At 45.0% G+C, this 12,243-nt stretch overlaps 1 protein-coding gene across 1 annotated transcript; it reads right to left on the reverse strand.

Moving 5' to 3' along the window:
* Positions 1-9,528: 9,528 nt before the first annotated feature.
* On the reverse strand, positions 9,529-10,969 carry foxi1 (forkhead box i1). The gene is made up of 2 exons (XM_070990898.1): positions 10,352-10,969; positions 9,529-10,112 (listed from the first exon to the last, which is right to left on the reverse strand). The coding sequence occupies exons 1-2, from the start codon at positions 10,947-10,949 to the stop codon at positions 9,574-9,576; spliced, it is 1,137 nt and encodes a 378-aa protein (XP_070846999.1). The 5' UTR covers positions 10,950-10,969; the 3' UTR covers positions 9,529-9,573.
* Positions 10,970-12,243: the final 1,274 nt, after the last annotated feature.

A 12,243-nucleotide genomic window follows, 5' to 3' on the forward strand; every position in this document is an offset into this window, starting at 1 on the left:
CTAACTACGATAACGATTTTGGGGATTACTTTTTAAAATTTCCTAACATTTTTATTTAATTATTAACTCCTTATCATTTTTTACATCCAACTTTATGCATTGTTGTGTAAAGAAATGAAGGCATTATTGTCACTGCTTCCTTATTTGACATTTATGTGAGTTATATGCCAAAACACTGTAATTCCACATGTTGGCAATGACACTGGTGCCTCTGTGCCTGCCATAATGATTGTCACCTATTATATAAAATAAAAGTGAACAAAATCAAAACCAATAACAAGGGAAGAGACCACTGAGATAAGTAAAAAAAATCAGGGCTTCCCTAATATTTATACGCATTTATTGCAGTAGAGCGAAGGTGACATCAGCCAGGAAGGCGATTCCATCTCAGACTCTTGATCCATCCCACATGTGGATCTCCAGCGCTGTTGACTGTAAATAATGGTCCGACCTGACCTGCAGGTGCTTCTCCCTCCAACAGTCGCTGGGGAAAAGTGAGACAACTTGAAAGACAATTTTCATTTTCTACTTCAGGGTATATCCGAAAGAGATGTGAGCTAAATGTGAGTAATCAGCTAATGCACAAAGCCAGTGCCAACACTTCCTCTCCTCCACTTACGTCAGGCATTATTTCCTCATTCATATCGGCTTATTAACTGGCCTTTTGCTTTGGAATCAGTGAGTGGATTGTTGGAAAATCTTGGGTTATATGATATGGACTTTGGCAGAGTGGTCTAATGAAGGATGCATTGTCTGTGAAAGCTGTTTTTTTTTTTTTCTGTCTTGCAGAAACGCTGACAGCTCCCCCCCCCACCCCCCGGCTCTGGCATGAGCTTGGCTTTTAATCAGAAACAACACCTCACACCTGATTGTTCACACCGGAGCCAGAGCAGCTTCGTGCTGTTACGACGACGCCATTATCTCAGAAAAATACTCACTTCTACCATGAAACACTGCAGCACGGCCTTATTTCTTGTCTGCGGATATGCTCTTCATAACTAAGAATAAAAGCACTCTTGCAGGGCTTCCATGCAACTGCAGTTAAAAATACATCTGATTTTCTTATCCATGAGTATTCATCCGAGGCTCACTCGTCTCTGAGGCCCGTCCATGCACTGGAGCAGGTGGCTCTTTTCATTAAACTTAAACGTCTGATGATTGTGCTCTTCATTAAAGGCTGCCCAGTAATATGGGCCTGAGATGATTGCCCCTGTGGTGGTTAAATATAGTGGTTGGACAAGGCCTCTGCCGCCACGTAATGAGAAAAGTCAATAGAGCCGGGGCTATTACGCTGTCAGCGGTCGTACCATTACACACCATTAAAAACAGCACAACTCTGTGATTCATCCTCATTATATTTATTGGATAGATGGCGAAGATCTAATTGTAACTGCAGCCCAACCGCCGCATAGTTCAACATGTGTCAGCATTTTGTAGCCACTCTGCAGGCGCTCTCCTTTATGGAGCGATGAGTCCATGAGGGACTGATCAATTCTGTGTAGTATTTTAATTTTCTCATAAGCAAAAGCGTTGATGTGACGCATTGTTCAGTATTTCTCCCGTTCGTTCGGTGAGAGATGAGCGCTAAACTGCAATCTCTGTCATTAGTGTGTGACCCACACAAGCTCCCAGTGTTGACATGTACGCAGAGGGCAGTGTGCCTGGCTTATTTAACAGAATGGAAATTAACCACTTGTCACTCCCAGTTCATCAAATTCTTTCTACAGTGCTACGGGTGCACGTTTGGCACCAGTGAACGCTAACCGACGGCTTCTGAGCACAGGTACGAGACCGAGAGGGGTCCAGCCACGCATGCCCAGACGCTGGAGGAGTCCTGGGATAGAAACCAAACAAAGCGTCTGCTCATTTGTGAACGTCATTAATGTCTAATCATATTCAAATGGCTCTTGAGGGGGCGTCTGAGCAGCCCAGCAGTGTGCTGATGGGGGTCAGTGGGGCTTGCCCTCCAGGACTTGTCCAAAGGTGGCTCTCCCCTCCTGCTCTGAATCCCCTGTGGGCCTGTGGACATGTCGCGGCCCATCACCCTGCAGACAGGCAGGTCCCTGACTGGGGTTGTCCGCTAGACTGGCAGACTAGCTTGATAGCTACTGTTCAACCCCCCCCCACACACACCCATTGTGATTTAACTGCTGGTCACAAGCCCCATCAGCATAATGATAAAAGATAGTGACACCTCCCTTTGAATTCTATCAGGTAGCCTGAAAGCTGAGTGTAATGAAAGGGATAATTACACAATTTATACAGGGAGGGGCAGTGACAGCTGCACAAAGCTATCTGGCCAAGTCCTGACCCACCTAATTAAGACGGTGTCCCATCAATCTTGATGTCCGTGTCAGCGCGTTGGTTTAAAGTAAATAGAAAAGTGTGTCTCCCAACAATTCCTTTAACGGCCCATTTATGCTCTCAGAGTGGATGAATGCAGAAAGATTTTACAGAAGAGGTTTTTTTTCCCAGAAACCTTAAGGAAACATGATTGTGGCTCCGCAGACCTTTATTGAGAAGCTGTTCACCGCTTTCTTGCTGTAGTGATAAGGGTTTAAAAAGCTGCCGCATGCTGAGAACAGTGGGGGTTAGAAAAACAAGGCTCTTTAAATCACAGCCCGGTTTGCAACACAAGACGGCCGAGAGGGCCACCGTGAGATATCATCAAAACCGCCGAACTCTGCGGTGGTTTTCATACATTTTACTAAACTAACACCAGATAAGCTATGATCTCCTCATGCAGGAGCTAAGATTAGCAGGCCACATCATTACTAAGAGGGATAGAGTGATGCAAAATGCTTAGGAGAACATGCGCTGTCCTCTGTCATTAGTGCTCCTGTCTATTCTGCGTCTCCTTTAACTGAATGTAAGTCAACACAAGGCCATGAGAGTGACCCAGTGATTCACACAGTAATAAGCACAGCATCTCTATTTCACAGGCTAAACACAGTGCTTCCCTCTCGCTGGTTTAATTATGCCTTTGTGTGCCGCAGATTATCCGAGGCTTGTAAAAACCTATTTTCCCTCGTGGTGAATAAAAAAAGGCCTCTTTGTCAAGTGGGGGCATGCCAACACACTTCTGTGGATGATGTCGGCCTCTCGGCTGTCAGCGCCGGCGTGGAGTGGATGCACAGGCACATATGAAAACATGCATGGCCGCGCGTGTGCATCCTGGATTATGTCATAGCGCTGGAATGCCATCGCATGACAAAGGCGAGCGGACTGCGTTAAATGAGTTAGAGCGACACAGCACTTGCTTGTTTTTTATCACGGATAACATCACGATGCCAGACTGAGCGCAACTCAGTGTTAACAGAGGGGCTTTTGCAGCAGCACTGAGCCTGGAAGCCTGTTTTCCCAGACAGGGTGCACGTCTTGTGTTTATGGTTGACACACAAGCTGTTTGGGGTTGATAGACTCCAAAACCAGAGTCAACACATAGCACTTGCTGCGCGCTGATGTTTGTTTGAACACTTGTCTGGCAAATAAGCATCTCCTTTTTTCTGTTTCCTGGGCAAGCCGGCCTGATTTTCATGTGCGTGGTATCTCCATGCTCCTAAAATAGCACGCGTGCTCCACAAGGAGGTGACTGCATTGACACAGTTTTTAAAGGCAGTAATAAAATGGCGAAATAATGCTGAGCCTGTATTTTCATACTGTGTAGAAATTTCAGCACGTTAATTATTCTGGGGAATGAAAGAATGAAAGCCGTGAATGGTAATAATATTAATGGCTGATTGTGGTATAATTACATGCTTTAAGGGGGTGATCAGCTTATCATGGTGTTACATCTTCTTGATTAAAGCGCTTTAAAAGTGCTGCCTTTCTTTCCCTCCTCTTTAAGATGATAGCAGCTGCCTCAGAAGTGAGCCAGGGCCTTGAAGTGGAGGCCGGGATTAGTGACGAACACAAAAGGAGCATTTGGAGGGGGCATGCCTGTCCCTTTTGAAAGGCCATCATTTAGAGCCTTCAGCCACAGATCATCTGCGGCTTACATGGGGAAAACTTGGTTAAATGTTGATCAGGCCCATTATTTGACTCTCTGTGAGGGGTGCGTTTGATGGTTTAGGCCACGGAGGGCTCCAGAGGTCTCCGAGGCTTCAGTCTGTCTCCCCTCTCCTGTCTCTCTATTGGTATGCATCCCTCATAATAGAGGCAGGAGGTAGGGGGTCTCATTAGGGGCCGGGGGAGTGTTGTTTTGGGGGGGAGCAGTCAATGAATTCCTCGGGGCAGATGCACCAGCATCAGACGGGACTGAAGCTGAATAATGCATCGTGGGAGCCGGTCATAAAAAGCACATAATGTCGTTGCTTCTGCGGCGTCTGTGCAGCAAAACATGGCTCCATATCTGTACGTGTCCCAGAGTTAAAAAGCGCTCCAGGTGGGCTGCGTCTTTTGACAACATTCACACTGAGAGATAGCTTCCTTTGGAACCACTGACAATGACTGACAAGTGGTTCAGAGGTAGCTATTTTGAGGATCCCCCGAGTACCAAATGATCTCCTCACTTCCGTCTTGCCGCCGAAAGTCCAGGCTGCAGCGGGTAAAATGGATTCCCTCTGGGAAGCTACTTCCTCTGTCATCTGTCACCACTTCCTGTCTGTGAAGAGCAGGTAATGACAGCACGCAGGTGTTGCTAGCCGGGTGGTATCACTGCAAGGCGTCTGCTGCACAAACATGCTATTGTCCCCTGAAATGGTATTTGGTTCAGATGTTTTAATGTCACAATGTTGGATTTTTTTTATGTGATTCGATTTGATTTGATTTTTTTACAGTATGTCTCCAGCTTATTCACACACTGCAGCAATCACCATGGTGGGTTTTAGTGTGCGCCGACAGGTCAAATGAACCATTATCATGTGCGAGACTTAAAGTGGTCCCTGAACCGAGCTAAAATGATTACATATTGGCCGTTACTCAGATATTTGTTCTGCTGCACTGCACGTAGAAATTGATGTTCCATGAACCCTGGATATTGTTCTCATAAGGTCACGGTTTGGAATTTCATGTAGGTGATGAATGGCTGCAGATTTATTGAGGAGCTTGTGAGCCTTTCTCTGTATTGAGATTTCTAAAGTGAGTGCATTTTTTTTACATACTGTGGCTGATTTTGGATTTTTTATCACACAGTTGGCTTCAAGTGAGTCAGAATGACCCAGAACTTGTTTGAAACATCAGTCTGGATGATGAGAACTTTCTCTCCTGGTGTGTAAAACCACCGCCATGGTTTGTTATGACAAAGGTCACGGATAACGGATGATCTGCCTACAGTTCCCTAATGTGAGAACAAAGACTTTGTCAAAATATATTCCAGCAATAGAGTGAGCGGGGGATAAGTTACATTGTTTTGGGGATAGGTTTTCCAGGCAGAGCAACGTGAAGACAGGCCCTGGTTGTGGATTTACTGGGACTCGTTCTAGTCCGTTAATCCTTGTATCTCTTTCAGACTCTTTCAGCAGGTTCCTCTGCTGGCAATCCTCACGGGCTCTGAAGTGGCTGCCCTTCCTGTGCTCACCAGTAATTCTAGGTCCTGGTATCCAAATCACTGCTAGAACGGAGAGAAGCGCTCGAGGTTGACATGATAAAAGAAAATTATATGTGCAACAGAACCAGCTGATTGCACGGTGGGGAGGCTGTTTTAACTGTGAGAGGTTCTCGTGTTTTTAGGCATTTTGGCGTTCAGCTTTGAGTATTTTAAGCTGCAGAACAGACGTGTAAAATCTGTTTATCTGAATCAGATCTAAAGCAGAAATTTGAATTTAAAACAAAGAGCAAAGCTAAGTTTGACAAGTGTAGTGAGAAGTGTCTCCACATTTTTCATGTGCTCTCAACAACCGAGCACTTTGCGCTCTGATGCCTCTTGTTCTGTATAAAATAATCCATATGGCTGCTCATCCGGAGCGGGGATTCCATGCCGTTAACGGCCCATACGTTAGGCTTTTTATGGGCCTCGGTAGGGGTATGATGAAACCGAATCAGGTCATGCCAATTGATAGACATTCTCCTCAGCTATCGTTTGCACACACATTTCTTTTAAAGTGCAGGGAGGAGAGGAGCCCCTCCCTGCGCCCCTCACAGCCGTACAGTGGCTTCCCCAGAAGCTGTCATCATATTGTTCTCTTAAATATTTAACTTCCTCAAGAGATTGAGCTGTAATATAAGAAATTATCCCTATAATTCCCGCTGACTGCTACAAACAGATGTGAAATTTCAGGGTAGACCCAGACTGTAATCAGCCCCCCTATGGCCAAGCTATCATGTTCTTGACTGGGGTCAGACGTGCAGTCTCCCTTTTCATATAACCCCTCAGATTTGTCTGTAAGCTGGTGTTATATGGGCTGTGGAGAATTATTAGGCTCTGGACACATCTTTTTATTTGAAATCCTGAATGCTTTACAAACCAACAAATTGTCTCGCAAAGCACATCTTAAATTTAATCTGCATCCTCAGAAATAAGTCTGCAGCACATGGCAAGCAAAAACCTGCAGATTCATAAGCAGGTTTCTGAGTGAAGGAGGGTGCCACGTCTTGTTATAGTTGCTTATTTATCAGTTGACGAGATCTCGCTCAACAGCTAATGGGGGTTAAGTTTCTCACTTTGCTGAGTGCAACTTTATCCAGCAGTGATTCATCACTGCAGCTCATGGTGCTCACTGACTAACATGGACGAGCCCCCGGGTCCCGAGCTGCAGACGACTCTTCCTCACGTCGTTCTGGCTGTGATATCTAAACTGTCACATCCTAAACCAAAAAAACAGCTTAAACTAAACACAGCACCAGCTCTGTCAGTCTGTGTACTCTCTCTCTCTGGAGCGGTGAGATTTGGTCTTTCTCTATAAAACTCACTGCAGGTGAAGCAGATGATGCACTTTTCAGGAAATACCCATCCCTGCTCTCAGTTGGCACCGGATGACTTGCTGGAGTATCTAGTCCCGTAAAGAGAAAGAGGATTAAAATAATCCAGTTCTGAAACACCAGCTCCTTCAATTATGAGCCAACCTCGCCTTGGAGGGATGACCCTTTGAGGCTGAAACCCATCATTATGGGTTTAGCCCACTAGGCATGTGTGGGGACTGGCGGCCACCCTTATGCTGAGGTATTCTGCTGGGCCTGGGCCTTCAGCCCTGGAGCCAGGGGCCCTCAAGCAGGTGGAGCAGAGACATGGTGGCCTGACTGATATTCATGTGAGCCGGGTAAATGTGCCCTTCAGGCACAGGGCACTGGAGCGTTACATTTCTGAGAACTGAGAGGGCGGAATCGAACTTGGAAAGCAAGTGGAGATGCTCTGTTGTTTGCTTTGCATGCAAGCTTTGGGTTGCGCCTTGATGGTGGATGAAGTGCTCAGATCTTTCGCTGGAGTAAATAACCACTGCTTAGAAATGCTTTGTGCAAACAAGTTCTGCATGCAAAATGCTCTTAAATAAAAGTATGTGAGTGTTACCATCACAAAATATTTAAAGTATCAAAAGCAAAAGCACCCCTTAATGGCCCATTTCAGAATAATGCAGTGTATATTAACAATGAATGTATTACAGTTATTGCATCAGCATCAACTTAACTTATAAACTGCAGGGTAGCCTAATCTGTAATAACACAGTAAGATGTGTTACTTGAGTTTATTTATGTGAGTAATCTGAATCTATAACTAATGACTAAAGCTGAAAAGGACAGTATTTGCTTCCAAAATGTGGCAGTAAAGTACCTCAAAATTGTACTTAAGCACAGTACTTGAGTAAATGTACTACGTTACGCTCCACAGCTGCCTGATTTCATAGACTTTTTAGGGTAAAACTGAATTACAGTGTTCCGAAAAGTAAAAAAAATAGTGACTGAGGGAGCAAGAAATGACAGTAATAAGCACTAAAAGGCCTCTTATTGTGAAAGGCTTTACACTCCATTCACTGGATGTGATGAGGATTTCATCAGAAAACTAGTTACTGTGAGAACCTGCTCCTGGATGACAAAAATCCTCTTTGTCTGATCCGTGGCCCTGCTCCACAGATAATAGAGCAAAATGTGGCCTGAGGGAGATAATTTGTTCCCAGATCTTCAGATCGCAATATTTTCATTTGAGCCCAGGAGGGGATCTCTTGAATTGCCAGCTTCCTTTGTGTTCCAACAAGGGGCACGAAAGTCTTGTCAATTAATTTTTCTTTTATTCCAGACCACAGAGCGCCTGAGTGATTTCAATTATCAACCAATTAAGAGGTGTTTCCTTTTATTGACAGGCTTTGATTCCGTGCGTATCCATATTGTTTGAAAATAAGACAGGACAGGGGTGTTAAATCACTTGAACATTGTTTTCTCCCCGGTAGCAGCCTCTCTGTTCCGTCCCTTGGGTCACACAAGCGCAACAAAAGAACCTTACATGCCGTTGAACCCTCTTCCACAGTGGCGCCCGATACAGAAAAAAGGAGAAGAAGAAAAAAAAGCAAGAAACAAAACAAACAAATCCCATTAAGGGGATTCACACAGACACACACGAAACAGACAGCGTTTTGCGTGACAAGACTTTGGGAATAGATGGAGACAGGTGCTAATATTCCGCAAACAGGTCAACATCAAACGGGCGCAGTCTGCGTCAAATCCAGCCCAGACAAAAAGCTGAACTCCTGAACCTCGTGGACGTAAGTTAAAGGTCTGATTGCTTGATGAAATGGGGCGATTGGAAGTGACAAGCGGAAAATGTCTCTGTCTTGCACACTTTACCGCTTATGGCCACTTGACTTCAGATTTCCTGACAGGCGCCGAGGCATTTATACTGGTTTATTTAGCTCTTTCCTGCAAGACCAACACTTTTGAGGACTCAGTGTGAATATTTGCAAGGCCTGTGTGAAACAGAAATGTTTGAAATCCAACAGAGAAGGGTGCTTTATCTGAAAAACGCACAGGATGAGCTGCAAGGATGTTAAAATTACTACACAACAGAATAAAGCAGACAAAAGAAATGCACCGCTGTGAGAATATTATAGGAACATTAAAGCGATTTTCAACAGGAAAGAGCCAAATAGGAGCTAAACACAGTGTGTTTTATGAAGTGTAATATCTCAAAGCCGCCTTGGCTTTTCCACCCAGCACCCATAAAGCAGGAAAATGACACATAAAGCCTCAGTCATGGAGTTAAAATAAATGACTTTTATTCAAACATCGACGAGTTTAAATAAAACACAATCCCAGTCTAAAATACATGTTTCGTATTTTCTTATGAAAATAATCTCTGTACATATTGTCTTCTTCTTGCTACAACAATAAAAAAAATAAGTAAAGTACGCGTCCATCAGTCAGTTCATTGATAAATTTCCGTGGGCTCACTGGTGAATTAATTTACTACAAATTATCATGTGTTGCGCTAGTATGGACGTGGATATTCCTTTCTAATGCACCGAACTATATTTTCCCAGTTAGAGAGGGTTATTGTGACAAAAATACCAGTTCAGTTCCAGTACTTTTACCATGAGGCCCACTAAAGCAGAACATGTGGAATAAGTAGGCAATTCTTTAGAGATGTGAATGCTAATGGAGGATAAATTAGTCTTTCATGACGCAGCCCAGCAGACGCAGACAGACGGTCTACACCTCTGTTCCTTCCCGGCTGTATATGAGGTTATTAACACTGAAATGGTTGGAGAGGCTCTGTACTGATGTGTAATAGTTCATTCTGTTGTTGTCAGAGTTCAGAGGAGAGATTAAAGTGGGCGAGTAGGAGCCCAGTCCTGACATGCCCTCTCTGGTCTGAGACAGTCCCCCGAGGTGCCCGGAGCCGTAGTCCCGCTCCCCGCCCCGGGAGCCGTCGCTGCCGCCGCCGCTGGCCGCCAGCAGCGAGTTGACGCTGGACACGAAGCTGCTGAAACACGGACTGTGCTCCGCGGAGGGAGACGGGGACGACTTGGGCTCCGTGGAGGCCGGGGATCCGTGCAAGCTGGGCGGGGAGGAGCTGAGGAGGCTGGCGGTGTCGGAGAGCTTGTGCGGGCCGTCCTCTGACTTGACGGGGAGAGCTGCGCCGCTGTCAGCACCGTTTATGTCTGCTCTCCTTTTCCTCTTCCGCCTGAAGTTCCCGTTGTCGAACATCTTCTCACAGTTGGGGTCCAGCGTCCAGTAGTTTCCTTTACCTGGATGAGGGGTAAAAATAATAAAGGTCAAACTTTTGGCTCAGATTTTCCCCGCGCACTGCTGAACCGACAATAAACCGGGATTGTGCCAGTTGTTCTGAGAGCGGTGTCATCAATTTTCATCAAGAGTTTTACCAAGAAAAAACAAAACAAAAACAAAACATCAATACTGCACACGTGATTCAAGCCACAGATTCAATAAAAAATATTTCATTTTGTCAAAAACATCCGAGACTCACCGGGGTCATCTTCGTCTCGAGCCACTTTTTTGAAGCAGTCGTTCAGTGACAAGTTGTGGCGGATTGAATTCTGCCATCCAGCTTTACTCTTCTTGTAGAAAGGGAAGTTGTCAGCTACGTACTGATAGATCTGACTCAGAGTCAGCTTTTTGTCTTGGGCGTTCTGGATGGCCATCGCTATCAGTGCTGAGTAGGAGTAAGGCGGTCTGACCATCTTGAAGAGTTCCTGCTGGCTGGATATGGACAGCCACCCCAGATCTGCTCCACCGAACCCGGTGGGAGGCGGTAAGAACTGCCTCTGGTTCGACCCGTATCCGGACTGAATATAGGACGTGCCGTTGTTCCCGGGAAGATAAGGAGAGGAGTTGATGCTGGGTCCGTTCAGCCACAGGTACGGGTTCGTGGACGGTGAAGTGTACTCTCCGAGGCCGTAGCTGGAGGGGTGCGTCGGCGGCCTCTGGGGGTGATGGTGGTGGAGGTTCTGCTGGTACACCCCGTAGTTGTCGCAGTACACGGCCATATCTAGGAGCTCCTGAGCGCTGTGGTGCTGAAGAGGGCTGGTCTGCTGGTTAGAGGGTTGGTGTCCAAAAGCGTTCATAATCCGCCCTAACCAGATTCCCAAACTAATTTCGTCTGTGCTTCTCTCCCTCAGGACTGAACTCATCCTCAGAGGGAGGAGTATTTATGCGCAGCGCCCGCAGCCTCCACAGGTAGCCCATTGAAGAAAACTTTTGGGCTGGTCACACCCCTGTTTTCTGTCCTGCTACAGCCCTGTTGTATTGAGCCAATCTCCCTAACAATGAGCACCGATACTGCCTTTAAGCGCCTTTAAGGCACGTTAGTGACTTCTAACGATTGCTCGTGCGTAATTACGCACTGGAGCTTGTGTTGGCCATGGCAAACTATATTTGCACTTTATTTTTAACAAAACTCGCAAAGACAAAGTGAAGTACAGAGTGGAGCCAGAGTGATAAAATATTAAAGGTCAGCAGAATAATTATTTGTCCTGAACTTTTACGGTTTGCAAATATATTATATATATATTCAGTTCATTTTTTTTCCTGATATTTCATCTTTGTTGTCATGAAACAGTGATTCAAGGACTAATTCAGGTTACAGCGGCGCACTCATGCATGAAAAGCAAATATTTGATTATCTTTTACAAACTTCAAGTGTCACAAACAGATCATCATCAGTCACAAGTAAATGCACGTCTACAAATACATGTATCAGCACCGTCGATGAACGATAAATAAGGGCCGTAACAGCTCGATAAAAATAGAATTAATTCTAATTCAAGTGGTTTTGCGCACTTAATGTCACCATGTAAGAACTCGCTGAACTTTGCGCAGGTTTAGTGTCAAACTTAAACAACGGAGACCCGCATGTCTTTGTAAGAAGCCACCCTCTATTGAAAGAAACTCGTTTGCAATAAACACTTCACAAGTGCCGCAAGTTTAGTGTCAACAAGTGACTCGTGGAAAAAAAATACAGGCAGGAGGCCTCCAAAGAAAACACCTTTACTGTACCTGCCCTGTAATAAACCCCCGCTAATGTGTAATCGTGTCATTCTATTACATTAACCTGAATTTAACAACAAACAAAACCGAACAGAGTAACAGCGTTCAACAGGTTTTCTCCTACTTTATCATTTGAATGAGATACACGAAAGTGGTTTAATAAATCAGATCACTGAAATCAGAGGCACAACTTGAACTTTTATTGTATAATAACGTGAAAAGATTAGAATAAGATGAGGAATAAATGAGGGTGACTTTAACTATAACAAGTGTCTGCAGGCCAGTATGTCACACAGTGTAAGAATATGGAGCTTTTGCTCAAAAATAAGAATCTGCTTCAACAAACTTTACTCTAATTTCATGAATTTGTTC

Source organism: Chaetodon trifascialis, chromosome 21, assembly GCF_039877785.1.
Source record: "Chaetodon trifascialis isolate fChaTrf1 chromosome 21, fChaTrf1.hap1, whole genome shotgun sequence".
In the NCBI taxonomy this organism is placed as follows: Eukaryota; Metazoa; Chordata; class Actinopteri; order Chaetodontiformes; family Chaetodontidae; genus Chaetodon; species Chaetodon trifascialis.

What these genes read in the sequence shown, in the direction of transcription:
- foxi1 (XM_070990898.1), bottom strand. Translation starts at nt 10,949, where the DNA reads ATGAACGCTTTTGGACACCAACCCTCTAACCAGCAGACCAGCCCTCTT. An exon ending in TCGAGACGAAGATGACCCCG is followed by an intron (nt 10,113 to 10,351) that starts GTGAGTCTCGGA and finishes CCCCTCATCCAG; the next exon opens with GTAAAGGAAACTACTGGACG.